This window comes from Heteronotia binoei, chromosome 6 (assembly GCF_032191835.1).
Source record: "Heteronotia binoei isolate CCM8104 ecotype False Entrance Well chromosome 6, APGP_CSIRO_Hbin_v1, whole genome shotgun sequence".
In the NCBI taxonomy this organism is placed as follows: domain Eukaryota; kingdom Metazoa; phylum Chordata; class Lepidosauria; order Squamata; family Gekkonidae; genus Heteronotia; species Heteronotia binoei.
In genome coordinates this window covers 50,753,908-50,775,235 of record NC_083228.1, presented here as the reverse complement: position 1 = coordinate 50,775,235, position 21,328 = coordinate 50,753,908, and the positions used below count along the sequence as shown (strand labels likewise).

The following is a 21,328-nucleotide window of genomic DNA, read 5'->3' as shown; positions in this document are numbered from 1 at the left end:
AGTCACAAATCTTACCGTGTAATCGTGCATGAGAACAGCACTGGTACCATCTTCCAAATAGTGTGTTTCCGTGAAGTTACCAGCAAAAAGGCCACTGAAAAAAATTGGAAACAACTTTTTAAATTCCAAGGACATATTTCTGTATAAATTGATATATTTTTATTTAGAAAATGAACAATGCCAATAGTTATGACATTGTGAATATTTTTAAAAGACTTTTCTAGAGAGAGTAAATTTGCTTGTCTCTCACTGCAAAAGAATTATGTATACAGAAATCAATTAGTGATCCTTCTGAAACCTGTACTTAGTTTGGAATATGGATTTGTTGAACTTATAATACTCAAGAATATGCTAAACTGACACCAAGCCACTTCTCTAGATTGCAATTTCTGGGTGGTATGCCTCCCTTTATGGAAGAGAAAATAAATCCTCACAATTTCTGTAATGGCATTACTCCATTAGAAGGCACCCCATCTGTGAGGACCCTGGTGATTTACATCAACTAGACATAGGACTAACATTTCAAAATGGGGGGGGTTCTTTCAAGCCTTGAGAAACCCCCTTACAGGTTTCCTGCTGCTTTAACCATTAGGCATAAACTAAGAATATTGCTTCATGCAATATTTCAGTTAAAGATAATACATAAATTCTATGGCCCATTTCACATACTATTCTAACCCAGATGTTATCTGTTGCCTGGTTCTGAGTAAAGTGATACAGGGACAGAGGTTTCATACAGTGAATTTCATTTAATTGACTATATGTCTCTGAAGCAATCTGGTCATTTTAAACAGCGCTGCACTTTCCCTGTGTCCCTTTTTGCCATGCAATCTTCTTCAAGCTTCTATTGGGGAAATTTCTAAGTTGAGTGCTATAATGCTAGACCAATATAGTGATGCCAAAACATCTTAATAGTGCTGCTGTACTGAAGTGCTATATTGGTGCTCTATGAAGTGTTATAGCGCTCAACTTAGAATATAAAAAAGTCTGAGGATGATTGTGTAGGAGATAAAGTGTGGTGCTGCTGGAAGTGCTGCAGACATTTTAAACAGCATACTACAGTGATTCAGAAGTGCAGAGGTGATAACAGAAGAAAGTGGTTTACCTCAAGAATGGCTCACCCACGCTTTGTAAACCAGATGCAACTAGCTTTGTATGAAAAGGTACATAAAAGCTGTTAGCAGCTGGTTGCTAAACATCCATTTCTTCACATGTGGAAATGACTGTTCATCCCTCCCCCCCCCCCCTTTCTTTTTCTAGCTTGAGTTCGGCTGGATCCCAACTAACTTTTCTACTAACAGAAAGAATTTCCATTAGCAGAATAGAATTTTCCTGCTTCTTTCTTCAGCTGCAGCCAATTAATCTCCCTCAAATGCTGCTCATGGGGGCACAGGGGAACCTCAGAAAAGACAAACAGGGGGTCTGTAGCAGGGAAGGGGGAATTGGCAAAACTTATCCTTCCCTCCCAGCCAGTTTGGTGTAGTGGTTAAGAGTGTGGACTTTAATCTGGGAAAACTGGGTTTGATTCCCCACATGCAGCTGCTGGGTGACCTTGGGTCAGCCACAAGTTCTCAGCAGAGCTGTTCTCTCAAGAGCAGTTTGTTGTGGGGAGAGGAAGGGAAGGATATTGCAAGCCACTCTGAGACTCTGAGTGAAGGGTGGGGTATAAATCCAGTCTCCTCCTCCTCTTCCCATAAGTTGAAAATATAATCATGTTCCAGCCCATGTTTAGGAAGTGTTAACATTAAATGTCCTGTGCATTCCTAAATGTAAAAATAACTGTTTTGGTTTGTGGGGTTCCTGCTGACATCTTAAACCCTGCAAATATCTACTGAAAGGAATCTGCCTGTAGAAATTCTGAAGACTACAGGAAATATTACTTTTTTTGTATGTGCAGTTCTCAGAAACTGGTTTCCTAAAAGTGAAGTATTGATCTATTTCTTAATTTCTCACATGAAATGCATTTCTAACCAGGTCAAAAGGGAAGAAAATATTTATATTGGCTCTACATGTAGGGGCAAAAATACCACAATTGCTTAAGTTCTTGACATAAACATATGAGTTAAATGAAAAAGTTCCAAGAAGAAAGGTTCAATACCAATTTCACCAACACAGTGTGAAAACTGTGTTATTCCTTTCTTATAACCATATCCCTTCACTAATCTATTATAAAACAATTTAAATTAAACCATATTGATGATTATATATTTATATTGCTGCTGAAATAAAGACAAATGGGAGACCGGCAAGGGACATCTGATTTTATCCTGCATCCCCTCCTGCACTATTTCCTCTTTCCCTTCCCTGAAAGTCTCCGTAGCCTCTCCCCTTTTCCTGCTTTCATCTCTTGTCCACCCACCAGCCAACCTAACTTTATCTGTGCCCATGTCTTCAGCTTTCACCTTCTTCTCTATCCCTATCCCTGACAACCTTTCCCTAGAAAAAGTCTGGCCAAGTTCTGTGATGGTTACCAGTGTAGGGCTGTGTCCAGTTATACTGTAGCCTCCAGTGCTGGGCTGGTCCCAGTTACACAGTGGCTAGCATCAGGTTGAGCCCAATGCCTGCTGCTGGGCTTTCTTCCTTCTCTCCTTTCCACCAACCCTACCTTTATCTGCCCCCATGTCTTCAATGTTCCTTCCTTCCTTGCCCTGACAGTCTCTCCTGAGAAAAGTCTGGCTGGGTTGTGTGATGCCTGGTCCTATACTGCACAGTGACTTGCTGCTGTTGGGCCAGGCCAAGCCATGAGGGTAATGAGTTTCTTAGTCACCTCTGGGCCTATCGCCACTGAGGTGCTGGATCTTTTCCAGAGCTGTTTTGGTTTTCCCAGTCCACTCCTTTTCCCTCTCATGGCTTTGCTTTATGAAAGACAGGACATGGAAAGCTTGTCAACATTGCCTAGCAATCCCAAACAGCCACTGAAAGTTCCCTGAGATCCTTTCCTTAAAGCTACAGGCATTGTTTGTTATTTTGTGGAATTTTAATCCCCCACTGTGTATTTTTTTTAAGATTTCACTTTTTTGTGACTCTCAGACTTCCTTCAGATTTGTAAAGACATTTCCCTATCTGTCCCTAGCTCTGTTTTGCAGCTCTGTCAAAGATATATTGATACTTTACAAAGCAAGGCTTTACAAAGCAAACAAATGACTTTGGAGGGCTCAAACATAGTGGGCTTTCTTTAATCTTTTTTCTTTGGCAAGCATATTCCCAGACTGTTTCATAATCTGCTTCTGGAGGTCTCTCAAAAGTGGGTGGCCATGAGGGCTCAAATCTTCCTCAGCATAAAAAACTAGTTGCAAGGTTCTTCAAAAGCCAGATTTAAGAGTATATGGGCTTATTTATATATTCCTACATTTGTGTGAGCAATACTGTTGCCACATGGTTGCCTACATGGGCCAGTCAGACAGTACTAAAACTAGTGACCTTGCTTCCTGCAGGCCAATGGCATTGGCATGATACTTATCACCCCTCAGACTAGCTCATAGAAGAAACTCATTGAGATGTTCCCTCAGTCACATGCAGCCCTGTTTGTGCAAAAGCAATTCCCATTAGTGATCATACTACTACAGCTTCAAAGGGATAACAGTGAAAATCAGAATGCAGGTTGCCAGTGCTAGAAAAACCTTTCAGATAGCCTAGGTACCCACCATCAAATTTCTCAGGTTGGAAGAAACCTGGTAAGGGAATGTTCTAGAGCTGCAACATTCAGCATTATTTAGATCCATCAAAGTCAACTAAACTGTGATTGCATTACACACTATGATCACAATGTTAATGAACAATTCTTTATGGGCATAAAATGAACACTGTGCTATTTCATGTTCATCTATATTTTAAAGATCAAATGGATTTAAAAAAAAGATGACAAAGAGATGAAATAAAGATGATAAAAGCTTTCTTTGGTACTGTATACACAGAAAGAATTGGTTTTTTTAAAACCTGAGCAAGAATTAAGCTTCTAGTGCAAGAACTTTCCTCCTCCCCTTTCTCCCCCAAAGCCATGAATTTTCCTCTGCAGTCTTGTTCTATGGCTTGTTGATATTGTTGTGACAGCTGAATGAAAAGGTTGGGTCCTGTACAACACATGTCTCTAGGGCAGGGGTGGGGAACCTTTTTTCTGCCAAGGGCCATATGGATATTTATAACATCCTTCGCAGGCCATAAAAAATGATCAACGTAAAAAACAGTGCTCCGTCGACGAAGAATGATTCAGGCCAGCAAAATTATTGCAAATAATTGTTTTTCTGTTTGAAGCCATGTGGGGAGAGCCTAATCTGGCACACACACACACCCTGCCCACCACCCTATGCAAATGCATAGGTCCAGGGCTTTTTTGTAGAAAAAGCCCAGCAGGAATTCAGTAGCATATTAGACCATATCCCCTAATATTAGCATATTAGGTCACACACTCATTAGCATATTAGGCCACACCATAATCAAGTGCAAACTGAACTGTGACAGTAACTTTTCCAGGCCCCGCAGTAATTCTGGCCAGCCAGCCTGGCCCTAGGGAGGCTGCTGCACAGTGCAGCTGGACCCCACAATTCTCGCTGGCCAGTCAGGCCCCAGGGAGGCTGCCACATGCCTCGGTTCGGCCTAGCAATCCCTGAGGGTCACACCAAGTTACTTCAAGGGCCATATACAGCCCTCGGGATGGAGGTTCCCCACCCCTGCTCTTGGCTAGCCAATATTTTTGGCAGAACCAGCTGTTGCCGTCTCTGTTGAAAATGCCTGATACTTTAAAAGCTGCCTAGTGGAATAAACAGTTAGTGCTGATATCAGGAGATTGCAACATATATGTGGGCACTTTGAAAGATTATCAATAATATGCGTAACAACTTAGCAATTGTGACTGGCTAGAAGGAAAGACATGTGCAACAGTTGCCTCACAGTACCCAAGAAATGCCACAGTTGATACATGTATCCATTAGATAATTTGCCTCCCTTTGGAAAGAGATACAATTTTCCAGATTGGTTTACATTTCTTCCCCCTCCCCTGGAAAGTATGATATTTAAATTGGTTATCTGCTTAACGTAATCAAATCAATGTAATATGAGACAGGACATGGATCAAAACAACGATAACGAATCACATTTCATGATGTGCAGTATGATGCCTGGGAAGACACCACATCTCTCTTTGTATATTCTCTCTTGCCAGCTGGTTGGGGGTGCCTGATGGAATCTTGGAACTGAAGATGGCATGAGTGGTTCTCTTTTCCTTCGTTTCATCCTAACAATAATCCTCACAAGATTGAGAGTGAGTGTGATCTAAGGTGAGCTCCTTGTCTGAGTGGGAGATTTGGAACTGGATGTCACTCTAATTATGATCCCACTCCAGCTTTATGAGAAGACAAGGGACACCTTTCCCAGTGGTGAGCCAGATTTAGGAATAAAATCCCTGATGAAACCTGCCAGTGAAACAAGTGTACACATGGACTTGCTCTTCTTCACTATCAGTTTGCTGTCTCACCAATGGCAGACAAGGGGAAAACGTCGGTTGTATGCAATGGGAAATCTCACAAGATCATGGTTAATATCTTCAGGATTTTTTAGCTCACTGAGGAAAAGGATTAAGCAGTTTTGGTACACATACATTTAAAACTATACTGTTTAGCCTTCTTGCATGAAGAAACCATTTTAAAGAATAGTGTCAGAGAATGGAATTAAATGGTATTTCAAGATATGTGAAGTCAACTTCCTATGATTCTTTGATTACATCCACATGACATGCTGGGAAGACAGAGGCATGCACACTGGAAACTGAACATCCACATGAGCACTTTATTTCTCCAGCTTTTTTTTTTTGTGAATGGTATACAGATAGTTATACACATTACCAAAGTTGTCAAAAAGATCTTAAAAAGACTTCCAACAAGAAAACACAAGGGGCTGAGAGAAACAAAATGCCACCAGTGTGGGGGGGGGGAGACTTTTGCAGATAAGTACCTTCACATCCAGACACTGTAATAATGTGCTTGGACCCTGCTCTTCTGAAAAAAAGATCATAGCAAAGTAGGTTTGGAAGACAGCACATTGAGGCCAAGGATGTGAGAATGATTCTGTGTGGATGCTCCATGGACACCACTAACCCTTGGTGTGGAAGAAGCCTTGGTTTTAATTACAAAATCCATAAAGGCTTCTAGTACTCATGACAGTGGAAACAAAACTAAAAATGTATGTGGTTATACCTGTACCATCCAAAGCAAGGCGTGCTCTGTCTTTTAAAAGGCAGGTCATGAGGCCTATGCCACTTCCCCACAACTGTTCCATTCTACATATACCTGGTCATTAACTTCTAACTCCCTTCACCATGCAAAAATATCTTCAGACTTCCAGATATGGTATGAATATCATGAATTCATCTCCGAAAGGAAGTGAAGATATAAAGCTCCCCAGTAGTTAAATGCTTTAAATATTTGTTCTGAATCTCTATATAATTAAATCCAATATGAATTTGTGCTGTGCTTGTAGATAAGCAGCTGTTAGCAGGAAATCTTTGTCTAGGATATAGTACTCCAGAAAGACCAGCTGGTTTTAAATTAAGATTTTCCACTGTTTCCTTCAACAAAGAAACCAGACCTTATCTCTAACATGCTTCAAAAAAATTGTACTGATTCTGAACAGCAGTTTTATGGATTAAGTGCCAAGCATGTTTGGACACAAAGGAACTAAGGTGTTTCAGAAGCTATTCCTACCACAGAGTACTAACGGCATTTGCCAGTGCATGATATGCAGTATCAATATTTTGCTGTTTGTATTTTTCTTAGCATCACATGCTACCTCTTTCATAGCCAGCTGTACCTACTCTCACTTAGACAGCATGAAATCCATCCCATTCAGGGCTTCTTTTGTTTTTTTAAAAAACAGGAATGCAGTTCCTGCTGGCTTGGTGTCAGGGGTGTGTGGCCTAATATGCAAATGAGTTCCTGCTCGGTTTTTTTCTACAAAAAAGCCCTGTGCAAAATAATAGTGATGTCAGAGGATGTGGCCTAAAATGTGTTCCTGCTGGATCTTTCTACAAAAACGAACAAACAAACAAACCCTTATCCCATTAGATGGGCAGAACTTTCTTCAGGTGCTCTGACAGTATTTCATTTCCCTCTATCTAAGCTGCAACAAAGATCATACAACATTCTTGTTGTGCATCATTTGCTGGGGAGACAAACAAGGAAAAATATTGAAATTGCAGCCCATAGACACTATTATAATCCATTAATGCTATCACATCTTCATTTGGGTCATCTTGACCTTCAAATTGGAAATGGCTATTCTTTATTCAGCTTCAAGCTGTTCTGATTGTTATATGGATTGAGAGGAATAATAAAAAAAGCCTATTAAATGTGCTGTTGTTTGCCTAGTTAGCCTGCTAAGAATATTTGTGAATGTCCAAATGATAGCATCTTTAGCCTTTATTTCTCATTGCAATATAAAGAATAAGGCAAGCATGTTAATGAGTTTCCCATGCGTCCGCATCAAACACCACCCGATTTATACAATTACTGCACAGTCTTTAAACATCTCATACTCTCTCTCCCTATTTAATTATCTTAAGTGTTTCAAAGTGCTTTTGGGCATTTTCCCCCTGAATGTTGCCACTTTATAATATTCTACCTGAAATACTCTGGTGAGTTTCCACAGAGGAAATATAATGTCACAATGAAAATTTTAAAAAACAAACAATCCCTTCCAAGTGTCAAATATGCAAACTTAATAGAACTACAATCCCAGGGAGAAAAAAAAATTAAATTTCATAAAGGAGGCAACAAAAAAAATTCATGCCTTTTACAGAATATACTTCCCAGACTTCCCACTTCCCAGACTTCCCTATGTTTTTCACAACTGAAAATAAGATTTTCAAACACAGGTACTATGTTTTAGACATTGAAATTGTCAGGAGCACACTGCTATTTGGGGGAATGTGTGGAAAAGGCCAAAACGTGTCAGAAACTCAGCTGGATCAAAACACTAAATCTGGCAAATGGAGTAAGTATCCTGGATTTGACACTTAGCCAGCTGTCACAGTGATCTGCAAACCTCATTCCAGGGGATAAGAAATGAGAATTTCTTTCTTTCTTTCTGATCATCCTGGCACCCCATCTCAGAGAACTTTTGTAGTTCATTCTGGAAGTGCCAAGTACAGAACAAGCATGATCCTGGGGGAATTGTTCATTGGTCTGTGGCTTTTGGATATGTATTTGCAGAAGCCCCCACTTTCTGAATAGTCAAAGGTGACTAATTTCAGCCAAACTCTAAAGTATGGTCTATCAAGGACAGTGCTCGTAGTCCACCATCAGCACCCAGATGTTGTCAGCATTGGGCTGCTTTGGTCAGCTATTAAAGCTTTCAGGTCTGGCCTGTGGACTGTCTGACCCACTTCCTTAAGGAGACAAAATGTTGTAAGTCTGAATTAGCTGGAAAACTGCTTTTGAAAAAGTGTTCTGTTTCATACCCCCAATTTCCTGATTTGCTTATTTATGTTTGCTTAACAATAATCCTTTTAAACTGGATCCTATAATTTGGGTGACTAACAGTGAAAACCTAAAAGTACTTTTCTAGGAGTAAGCCCCATTGAACAGGCCTCCGTAGAATTCAGAGTAGACCTGTTTAGGATTGCTCTCTTAATATGTTACTTTCCCACTAGCTTACTGGTCCATTCAAGTACCAAGAATATTAAAGAAAGGAGGTGGAATGCCTTGTAAAAATGACGATCCAGTTCTCAGGCAGAAAAAGGAATCTTCCCTACCTTACACATGCTGCTCACATATAGGTGCTTTTCCCTCTAGTGGTGGCAGTGTACTAAAGTATCACCAGTCCACACAGTTAAATTCCCCCATCTATCACATTGACAATAAGGCACAGTTAAATTCCCCCATCTATCACATGGACAATCTATCACATTGACAATAAGGCTCCTGAAATCTCATACAATGAAACACTGTTTAATTTTGAGGAAAGGAAAATTTCTACAGCACTACCAGATGTTCATGGACATGCATGTTGCTAGTTTGGGCATTCTTTCTACAGCTGGGAAGGAATATGAAATATACAGCATTCAGTATCTTACATGGCCATTCTCATGATCTAAGCCCCAAGCAGCAACCCAAACACCAACTCAGATGGAGAAGGGGCTGCAGAAATTTGAGAAGGTGATAGAACAAACTGTAGAGGCACCTTAACTCCCATATTGAGCTTTAACCTATTGGTCAGGATCCTTTGGAACTACATCATCAAAGGCATGATGATTTCTCAAGTCTGCTCCCCAACAGCGGTAACTACCATGAGAAGAAATAAAAGAAAAGGATTAGAACATTGCAGCCCAATTGTTATTTCAGTGATCTCCCCTCTATATGACAGGGGTGGAATCTGAGAGAGGTAAAGAGGCCCTGAAGATGACAAAACCACAGCTAGACCCAGAAATTTGCCAAAGCAAGATGTTTGTTCCCTATGATCTGTCCAGAGTGCTGAAGTCCAGCCTTGTTCTTCTGCTGGGATAAGCCCTTAAAGTTTTACTTAGGTCTGGACCGGCTATCTCTCTACTAGTGACTGCTCTTAACAGCAGCCCCAACTTCTATTTGCATTACCTCCTGCCTTGCCAGAAATGGACAAAGGATCACCATGCAGAAGAGACACACCATTCAATTAATGCAAAGGCTCTTTCTCAAAATGTATGGAGTGCACATCATATGTGGTTTCAGTTTAAAGGTAAAGGTAGTCCCCTGTGCAAGCACGGAGTCATTACTGGCCCATGGGGTGACGCCACATCATTACATTTTCTTGGTAGACATTTTATGGGGTGGTTTGCCATTGCCTTCCCCAGTCATCTACATTTTACCCCCACAGCATTCTGGATACTCATTTTATCAACCTCGGAAGGATGGAAGGCTGAGTCAACCTTTCAGTTTAGAGAGAAACAAATTTATGAGATATTTCATTCTGAGAACAGACTGTGTTACTTTTGTTACCCTACTCTTAGAAAAATGTTAAAAATTCAGAGCCCTGTTTGCTCAAATTCCTAAATAATTGAAAATGGCATAGCATCTAGGCAATGAAAAATGTCTCAGTTTTGTGGAGGTTTGGTTCCCAAAAATGATGCTGACTCCTGTGTCTCATTAAGTATTTTTATTGAGTCCTGTTACAAACAGCAGGTTCATTTCCACTACAAAGTCTAAGCGGACAGTCCACATTGTTTCACTGATGCCTTTCAGCTATTCATGAAATTTGGGCAGAAGCTTTTTGCCTAATCAACTAGAAGTCATTCAATAATATTAAGCAGTTGACGTAAAGGATGCAGTTTTTAAACCTACTCTTAAGCATCTTTAATTTGTTTCTGGGCAAATATACACATAGAAAGGTGAGGTTCATGCATCCTCATTATTTGGAAACGAGAAGGTCAGCACTACTACTACTAACTTTAAGATGAAACATTAAAAAAAGAAAATGAGAGCCACAGAATCTATATCAGATTATGCAGAAGTAATGTTTTACTGTAAGGAAATTGCTGGACAGGGAAATAACATGAAAGATCAATGCTGTTTGGTGAAAATGTGGCAGTTCATGAATGAGGAGCAGGGAATGGGGAAGGAAACAACTGACAATAAGACTGGGAGACACTGAATGGGTACAATGATGCTAGAGGTAACAACCAGTATGCTGCGAAGTAGGCACCCCATAAGCCATAGAGGATAAGTACTCTGAAAAAGAGATGTAAGTTCAACTTGGCAGAGCAGTAGCAGTCATGATGTGCAGTGCAGCTATTTATTTCAGGCTAGTAGCAATGCCTTCCAAATTTAAGAACATAAGAAGAGCCCTGCTGGATTAGATCAATGGTCAATCTAGTCCAGCATCCTGTCTCACACAGCAACAACAGGGCAGCACAGGGGCCGAGGCCTTCCTCTGATGTTGCCTCCCAGCTTTGAGATTCACCTTTGAATGTGAAAGTTGCCCTCAGTCACCATGGCTAGTAGCCATTGATAGACGTATCCTTCTTGAGTCTATCTAATTCCCTTTTAAAGCTGCTCATTTCTGTGGCCATCACTACATCCTCTGACAGCAAATTTCACATTATAATCACTCTCTATGTAAAGAAGTATTTCCTGTTTCTTGTGGGATCCCACTGTTGTCTGTCCTGAACATATGGCCCATCAGCTTAATTGGATGCCCCCCAGATTGAGTATTTTGGGAGAGGGCAAAAACATTTTCAACTCTCTACTCCATGCATAATTTTATAAACCTCTATCATGTCCCCCACTTAGTTGTCGCTTTTCTAAACTGAACAGTCCCAAAATCTTCAGCTTTTCCTCATGAGGAAGGTGATCCACCCCCCAATCATCTTAGTTGCCCTCTTCTGTACTTTTTCCAGTGTCCTTTTTGAGATACAGTGACCAGAACTGTGCACAATATTCTAAATGAAGCTGCACTACAGGGGCATTATAATATCAGCAGTTTTATCCTCAATCCCTTTCCTAATAATCCCTAACATAAAGTTTGCATTTTTTCACTGCTGCAGCACACTGGGTTGACACTTTCATTGAGCTGTCCACTACAACCCCAAGATCTTTCCCCCCTAAGTCTTAGCAAGTTCAGAATCAATTAGCCTATACTTGAAGTTGGGATTTTTTGTCCTAAGCACAGCCAAGACTTACCTACTCCAGTGTTTTGTGGCCAAGAGGTGTGGGAGGCTGGAAGGAGGCTGACTGGGACATGTTGTCTCCTCTGGCAGGGCAGGGACAGGCCAGTGCTCCACAGACCACCTCATCGGCCATGAGTCACAGTGCAGAGGCAGGGGGTCAATATAGGCATGCCCACAAGGAATCCTGGCCTCTTTGTTCTGTTCACCAGCTGGCCCATCCTCCCTTCCTAATTTTTTTAGGCTGATAAGATGTATACTTGTGCTTACTCTGCTCATTTATTATCACAGTGGTTTGGGCATTGGGTTAGACCCTTTGAGGGGAGGCCAGGCCTGCATATGCACTTCTCCCATTTGGGGGGCTACCATAAGAGGCCTTGGGGTGGGGAGCAGTGTTCCCTTTAAGCTGAGTTAGTGTGAGCTAATTCACAGATTTTTAGCCTCCAGCTCACACATTTTTGTCTTAGCTCAGGAAAAATGGCCCCAGAGCAGACTAATTTATGCAGTAGCTCACAACTTTAATACCAGTAGCTCACAAAGTAGAATTTTTGCTCACAAAATTCTGCAGCTTAAGAGGGAACATTGGTGGGGAGCCACTCAGTTGCAGGGGCTGCTGGCTGGGTTCCACCTCCAGCTGGCAGAGACACCATATGGCAGGGATGCCATGTGTACTAGTATCCTGTCACTCCACAGGTGACCCCCTCCCAGCAGGCAGGCTGAGGTAACAGTTCTATCAGGAGGCAGGTGGGTCACCCGATGCCTGGATCTGTCCCTATGCTGCCATATTGCTCCTTTGTCTGTATTAATTTAAAAAGCTGTGGCCATGTTATTACCAAAAATACAACTTATGTGTGTGTTAATTCCTTCCAGTACCTCCCCCTATACTCCTTCTTGAACCCTACAGTGTGTATCCCCTCATGCTTACCAACTCTGAACTTCATATGCCACATTGTTGCCCACTCACCCAGTTTGCGAAGGTTCTTTCGGAGCTCTTCACAGTTTGGTTTTCACCATCCTGAATAATTTTGTGACATCTGCAAACTTGGCCACTACATTACTCAACTCTAGTTCCAGTTCATTTATGAATAAAATTAAAAGGTACTGGCCCCAATACTGATTCTTATGGGACCCCACTGCTTACTTCCCTGTTTGGTATAGTGGTTAATTATGTGGTGTAGTGGTTAAGTGCACGGACTCTAATCTGGGAGAAATAGGTTTGATTCCCCACATCTCTACATGCAGCTGCTCGAGTGACCTTGGGTCAGTCACAATTCATGTAGAGCTGTTCCCTCAAAAGCAGTTATGTGAGAGCTTTCTCAGCCCCACCTACCTCACAGGATGTCTGTTTTGAGGAATGGAAGGGAAGGAAATTGTAAGCTGCTCTAAGACTTCGAGTGAAGGGTGGGGTATAAATCCAATCTCCTTCTCCTCTTTTTCTTCATTGTGAGAACTATTCATTTATTCTTATCATTTGCTTCCTGACATTTAACCACTTTTTAATCCATAAGAGAACCCATTCTCATATCCCATAACTGCTAAATTTACTCAGGAGGTTTTTGTGAGGTACCTTGTCATTTCTTGTGCATTTCTTTTCTTTTTGTTAATTCCAAAAAGGGCTGTTTCATTATTGGGTTGTTTCATATGGTTTTGTTTCATTATTGTTTCTTTCATTATTGTTGTTTCATTTTCATAATTCTTTATTATTTCCCATTGGTTTCAAAAGATGACATACCCTTTTTTCTTGGGACTCTACTCTCATAATTTCCCATCTAAACAGGACAATCAGGAGGTTGTACTATTTCCTGAGGACACTCATAGTGCCAACTTTCAGACAGATAGCATAAAGCACCCCCCCCCCCACACACACACTTTGAGGCAATTAAAATAACCCATGTGGGAGAACTAAGATTCCAGTTTCCAAACAGTAAAACAGATAGCACTGCAGCTACTGCACTTGAAGAACTGTAGCATGAGGAACAGGCAGACTGACAAGGCAAATAAATTTGGTAGCAAAAGGCGGCATCTGGGCAGGCAGGCAGGAGCGACAGGACCTTGTGGTAGATTTGCTTGGATGGGGATAAGGTTTGGCAAACAGAAGCAAAGCTGGGGACTATAGACTGCAAATTTGTTACAGCAGGGCAGGTCCCGAGATGAGAGAGGAAGGCAAATTCCTACCCCATATCTTTTGTGACTGTAATATTTCACACATATATGTAATCCTAGTGGCTATAGCTGACAGTCAAAAAAGTCCAGAGCCATTTTCCCGTTTCCCCTAAGGAATACTGTACTCTGTCCAGTGTTCTCTCTAAGCTGAGTTATTGTGAGTTAGCTCACAGTTTTTTTAGCCTGCAGCTCACACATTTTTTCTTAGCTCAGGAAAAATGGCTCCAGAGCAAACTAATTTATGCCAGTAGCTCACAAAGTAGAATTTTTGCTCACAAGACTCCACAGCTTAGAGGGAACATTGACTCTGTCTATGCCCTTATTAAGAAAATGTTTTCTGCCTTGTAGAAGTGAAACCAATAGAGGCAGAGACTATAGTAACAAAAGAAGCCAGAACAAAATGAAATAAAATTATGGCGTTGCTGTTGTTGTTACAGGCTGTTTAGATTTGCTTTATTTTCATATTCATTACTATAATGATAAAGCATCCCATTCCCCTAATTATTATAATTAATTACAACAAAAAACCACAAGTCTAATAGCTTGTGCTGATGCAGCAGGGGCAAGACCTAAGAGTTACCTCTCTCCATTCCCTTAATGCCTTTTCCTTGTAAAGTCCCAGCTCACAAATTCCCCTTCTGTAGCATCTCAAGGCTGTCATGTTAGCTGATGGACTATATGCAACTGCAGCTGAGCTCCTCCTTAGTCCATAAACCCAAGTTAAATTGGAAATGCAAGAACTGGGAGGTTGGAGGAGTTTTCAGCAAAAAGCTGCTTGGGTGAGTATACTGACTTAGAAATCTTGGGTTTCCCTATCTAACTCACCATGTGCTATTACATTTCAATGAGGAAACTATGAGTAATTGTTTCTTCAGAGAGAGCCCGGATCTTGGGACAATTTTACCAGAATAAAACAACTAACTTTGACCGTATTTCTGTTAGCATATTATCCTCTCCAAATTGCTACTTAAGGATGTTTTATCACGCCTCTTTGCTCTTTCCATAATAGCACTGTATAAATTGCATTATAAAAGAATATCACAGTACGACATGTAAATTAGCAGCCTTCAAGGAAGTCTGTAAAACATTTCCCCCCCACAAATTCTAATGTTCATTACAAAAGATGATAAGAAGTAACAGTACCAAATTGCAGTTGACTGAACTGATAATGTCACATGTTTAGATAAGGTTGACAGGCTTCTTGCTTGCTTGGGAAATTATTTTAATGATTAGGTTCATTAAGAGATTTTCTTTTAATACAACATAAGAATAGTGCAAAGGAATATTTTTTGAAAAGCCTAATGCACTGTGGGAATCCAGAAGGTTTGTGACTGCTTGGTGCCCCCTATACACCTCTGTGGTTGCAGCCCAGACTCCAAGTCCAGAAAAGGCTCAGATATAAAGAGAGGAATGAACTAACTGCACCTTATTGTGCCTCCCCCCTTCCCAGAACTCTCCTCCACATCCTGGAGAAGACCTGAAGCCTTCTTCTGGCCTGCCATTTGGCCTCTTGTATGGAACAGGCTTAATCATGAGCCTGGCCAACTGCCTTAAGGCACTTTTTCCTCATTTGCCTGATAGCTTAGCCTGTCTGGCTCAGCTGCAGATAGCAGCTACTAAAGAGGTCACTCCATGCAGTATAAGAGCTATGCATTGCCTGGCCTGGCCTGGCAATACTGGCCCCTCTTGCTGTCAGGGTGGCTGTGAGAGCTGTTGGCAGTCTGGAGGTTGGGTCCAATGTTCTCTCTAAGCTGAGTTAGTGTGAACTAGCTCACAGTTTTTTAGCTACCAGCTCACACATTTTTGTCTTGACTCAGGAAAAATGGTTCCAAACGAATTTATGCAGTAGCTCACAACTTTAATGCGAGTAGCTCATGAAGCAGAATTTTTGCTCACAAGACTCCACAGCTTAGAAGGAGCATTGGTTGGGTGATGTCCACCTGCTGCAGCCCAGGTAAATACAGCAGAGGCATAGCCCTGGACATGTATTTTCCAGACAATGGGAACAATCCAACAGATCAACTGCGATTTAAATGGGATTAACAGTGAATCCTAAACAGAGCTACACCCTTCTAAGCTCATTGACTTCCATGGACTTAAAAGGGTATAATTTTGTTTGTAAGTATGCTTACTGACTTGGACTGTGGTCAGTGTCTGCTACCTGCACTGGATAAAATCTGGAGATATTATTTGATTTTTCACTGTACCTTGGAGACAACATTTCAACTCTTTTTACTAGCTTTGACTAGACTATACTGGTTTTTTTTAAGGTTCCTGACTCTTTCCTCTCAACTCTAACCTTGGCAAATCAATAGAAAAGAGCAAGAGCCCAGTAGCACCTTAAAGATCAACAAAATTTGTGGCAGGGTATGAGCTTTCATGAGTCACTGTTCACTTCTTCAGATACACTGTATTATAGCTGTATATAGTATGTTCTAGCTGTATGTTCTAGCTATATCTGAAGAAGTGAACAGTGACTCATGAAAATTCATACCCTGCCACAAATTTTGCTAGTCCTTAAGGTGTTACTGGATTTTTGCTCTTTTTTACTGCTACAGACAGACAAACGCAGCTACCTATCTTGGCAAACAATCACAGAGTAACAATTTGCACAAACGATCACAGAGTAACAAGGGTGTTACCCCCAGCAAGAAGAAGAGCTGTGACTCTAATTATCACTCCTTCCTCCTTTCGCTTTTCTACTGAATGCCTATCTGGGTAGCTGTGGAAGTCTCCCCGAGGATTATCCTGTTCCACAAAAATAGAGAGAAAACAGTATTTCAAAGGTTTCTCACAGAACCTACTGTCCCCCTTTTTTTTTTACACTCTGTGATGACTAAAACTGAGGCCAAGGGCTTACTTCTCAAGTGTGCCTCTAATCTGAAGCCTTCTCAAGGTTATACTGACCTAATTATAACGTGGGGGCACATAAATCATGGCAGCAAAGGAACTGGCAAAAAATTAAATGCTTATAAATGAATTTATTTAAAAGTCCCCCTTTGAAATTTCCTTCCAGAAGCATCAATGTTATGTGCAAATTTGATGCATTTTCTAATGGCAACTTCTATTTCTAGGTTGCCCAGCTTGAGGAAGCCAGGCAGGGGATTTCAACTAGAAGCTGCTGGGGCTGAAAAATGGAGGAAAGGTGGAAGGAAAGGACCTTTTCCAGATTTCTTCATAATAATTAAAGCACCAAACTCAACACTATAAAGCATCAAAATCAACATTTGATTTTTTTTTTGCTGATCTGGTAAGTTTTTAAAAAATCTTTTAAAAGGGGTTAGAATTAGGCCAAAAGGAAGTAGAGGCTGTTTTTCCTGGAAGAAAGGTGTGGGCTCAGCCCTTAGATTTAAAAATCCTGCTTAAGTGCTCAGGGTCAACCAGCTCCTGAATTACTGTGTGTAGTGCCATGACCTAGATAGCCTATGCTAGCCCAGTCTCATCAGATCTCAGATGCTAAGCAGGATCAGTCCAGAAAGGAGTCTTATTCAAGCTTACAGACTATTTGATTTATTATAGCATAAGCTTCATGACTAGGCACTGTTGTATCAATTGAATCCTCAGTCAGCAGATATAGGAGAGGAAAACTATGAACAGTGAAAACACAATGAAATGCAAGAAGTGCAACTTGTGACATTCACAACAGTTCTAACAATTTCTACTTAAACTCTGCTTGATACAATTAAATATATTGTTAAATTCTAATGGAGCACTTCTTTATGCTACAACAAATCTGCTACAAGTCTTTGAGATGTCACAAAATTTATGAGTATGCCATTGTACAACCTCTAAAAATGCATGCTGTCAAGGAGTTAAGAACATAAGAACATAAGAGAAGCCATGTTGGATCAGGCCAACGGCCCATCCAGTCCAACACTCTGTGTCACACAGTGGCCAAAAATTTTATATACACACTTACACTGTGGCTAATAGCCATTGATGGACCTCTGCTCCATATTTTTATCTAAACCCCTCTTGAAGGTGGCTATACTTGTGGCCGCCACCACCTCCTGTGGCAGTGAATTCCACATGTTAATCACCCTTTGGGTGAAGAAGTACTTCCTTTTATCCGTTTTAACCTGTCTGCTTAGCAATTTCATCGAATGCCCACGAGTTCTTGTATTGTGAGAAAGGGAGAAAAGTACTTCTTTCTCTACTTTCTCCATCCCATGCATTATCTTGTAAACCTCTATCATGTCACCCCGCAGTCGACGTTTCTCCAAGCTAAAGAGTCCCAAGCATTTCAACCTTTCTTCATAGGGAAAGTGCTCCAGCCCTTTAATCATTCTAGTTGCCCTTCTCTGGACTTTCTCCAATGCTATAATATCCTTTTTGAGGTGTGGTGACCAGAACTGCACACAGTACTCCAAATGAGACTGCACCATCGATTTATACAGGGGCATTATGATACTGGCTGATTTGTTTTCAATTCCCTTCCTAATAATTCCCAGCATGGCGTTGGCCTTTTTTATTGCAAACGCACACTGTCTTGACATTTTCAGTGAGTTATCTACCACGACCCCAAGATCTCTCTCTTGGTCCGTCTCTGCCAGTTCACACCCCATCAACTTGTATTTGTAGCTGGGATTCTTGGCCCCAATGTGCATTACTTTGCACTTGGCCACATTGAACCGCATCTGCCACGTTGACGCCCACTCACCCAGCCTCAACAGATCCCTTTGGAGTTCCTCACAATCCTCTCTGGTTCTCACCACCCTGAACAATTTAGTGTCATCCGCAAACTTGGCCACTTCACTGCTCACTCCCAACTCTAAATCATTAATGAACAAGTTAAAGAGCATGGGACCCAGTACCGAGCCCTGCGGCACCCCACTGCTTACCGTCCTCCACTGCGAAGACTGCCCATTTATACTCACTCTCTGCTTCCTATTACTCAGCCAGTTTTTGATCCACAAGAGAACCTGTCCCTTTACTCCATGACTCTCAAGCTTTCTAAGGAGCCTTTGATGAGGAACTTTATCAAAAGCTTTCTGGAAGTCAAGGTAAACAACATCTATCGGGTCTCCTTTGTCCACATGTTTGTTCACCCCCTCAAAGAACTGTAACAGGTTAGTGAGGCAAGATCTTCCCTTGCAGAACCCATGCTGAGTCTTCCTCAATAACCCGTGTTCATCAATGTGCCTACTCATTCTGTCCTTGATAATGGTTTCTACCAACTTTCCTGGTATTGAAGTCAGACTGACTGGCCTGTAATTTCCCGGATCTCCTCTGGAACCCTTTTTAAAGATGGGGGTGACATTTGCTACCTTCCAGTCCTCAGGAACGGAGGCAGATTTCAATGAAAGATTACAGATTTTAGTTAGAAGATCCACAAGTTCAACTTTGAGTTCTTTCAGAACTCTCGGATGTATGCCATCCGGACCCGGTGACTTATTAGTTTTTAATTTGTCTATCAGTTGTAGGATCTCCTCTTTTGTCACCTCAATCTGACTCAGGTCTTTCAACACCCCTTCCAAAATTAGTAGTTCTGGGGCGGGCAAAAAGTTCTCGTCTTCCACAGTGAAGACGGAGGCAAAAAATTCATTTAGCTTCTCAGCCATTTCCCTATCCTCCTTCAGAAATCCTTTTACCCCATGGTCATCCAAGGGCCCCACTGCCTCCCTGGCTGGTTTCCTACTTCTAATATATTTGAAGAAAGTTTTATTGTTGGTCTTTATGTTTTTTGCATAAAGTTATGATCTCTTGAAGTGTTAAGTAAATTAAAAATTAAAAAAAGCACCTGATAATTTTCTAAGAACCTCACTGAGCTGTTTAGGAACTAACAGAGTGGCATATAAAAATGGCTTGACATGATCATGATAATCAGATCTTAACCAGAATCTGATCTGGTACACAAAAACATATAAAATGCTTATGTTTTGCTTAGATACATCTATTAACATGCACACATGATATCTTAGTAGCCTTCTAGTTAGTTCAAGGTGTTCCAGCACACATGAATAAGTTATTGGAATGATGCCTATAGATAATAATGATAGCCAACATGGTGTAGTGGTTAGAGTGTTGTACTAGGCAAGGCAGGCCCAGGTTTGAATCCCTACTCTGCCATGGAAGCTTTCTGGGTGATCTTGGGCCACTCACACACTCTCAACCTAACCTATCTCACAGGGTTGTTGCCAGGAGTGGGGGAGAATGCTGTAAGCCACTTTGGGTCCCTGCAGGGGAGCAAAATGGGGGTATAAATGAGATCAATAAATACATATCCTATGATTCTAAGTTTAAAAGAGTTCATCAGGAAATATTTAAATACTCTATGTTGCTTGAGAAAATGGAAGGAAAGACATTACCATGAGCTCAGATAATAGTTTAATACATTCTTTCAAAACATCATTTGGTTTGACCTTCCTCATAAATGTCTCCTCCCCCTTAATAATTATGCTGTACTCCTGAGATGAGGAACTTACACTACATAATGTGAGAGTGGGCTGAAAAGCTGTCAAATCAGATATGCTTCATGCCATTATATCTTTTATTCAAATAAAATTATGATATCAAACAAAGATGTGAATGCCTGTAATTTTCATTCCTCATGAAGTACAGAACTCCAGTATAAAGATATATTTGGGGGCGGGGGTGCTTAACTATAGCAATCAAAGTTTTGGGCTGAGAATTCAGCAGCATTTCACCAAAGAGGGTAATCCTATATTTGCAGTGCTCCATTTCACAGTCTCTATGGCCTAATTTTGTTTTCATATAGAAAATCAGAGTGACTGCGATCCAAGCAGAAGACTGTCAGAGAGGCCTATCCAAACTTCAGAATGGGATACACAGGGGGTAGTTGCATGAATAATACATGTGGATATATAAGGCCAAATTAGAAACATTTTATGCCGCCTCTCCAGAGAACTGCTTGAGGCAGCTGAGAACAATAAAATAAAACCATTAAAAAACAAAGCCATTAAATAAGACACTAAAACAAGCTGACACCATTAAAATAAGCCACTAAAAAAACCCCCAGTGCCATTAAAACAAGCCAGGGGAGGACAGCCACATTAAATACACAATGAGCAGCCTGATATGTTGAAGGTAAAATGATCCTCAGGTCAGAAGCACATGATAAAACACTTAAGAGAGAAAACCCCTTAAATCAAAGCCTGGGCAAAAAAAGGAATGCTTTGCCTGGTGCCTTAAAGCTAGTAAGGTAGATGCCAGGTGAGCCTCACAGGAGACGGCATTCCAAATACAAAATACCACAGCTAAAAATTCCCCAAACCCCTGTCTCTTGTCACACTTCTGAAGGTGGAACTACCAAGGGCAGAGCTTCAGAAGAGGATCATCTAGTTGCAGGCTAGATGATATGGGAAGAGCTGGTCTTTCAAGTACCCTGGCCTCATGTCATTTAATACTCTAAAGGTAAGAATAAGCCTAGGAAAGGATGTGCAGCTACAAAAGCATACAAATGAATATAGATTCAAGGGTTTATTTAAATGAGGGATCTTTTACAGGGTCCTTTCCTTGTGATCAGAGAAAGCTGTGAGCATTCGTGGTATTTTAGGAATATCTGTTTATCTACAAAAT

At 41.0% G+C, this 21,328-nt stretch overlaps 1 protein-coding gene across 1 annotated transcript in view; it reads right to left on the bottom strand.

The window, feature by feature from the left end:
* Window positions 1-21,328, bottom strand: part of ADAM12 (ADAM metallopeptidase domain 12) — a 359,573-nt gene that overhangs the window by 153,393 nt on the left and 184,852 nt on the right. Inside the window, exon 4 of the mRNA XM_060241431.1 lies at window positions 16-94. Coding sequence (XP_060097414.1) covers window positions 16-94 — 79 coding nt within the window. The remainder of the gene's footprint in view (window positions 1-15; window positions 95-21,328) is intronic.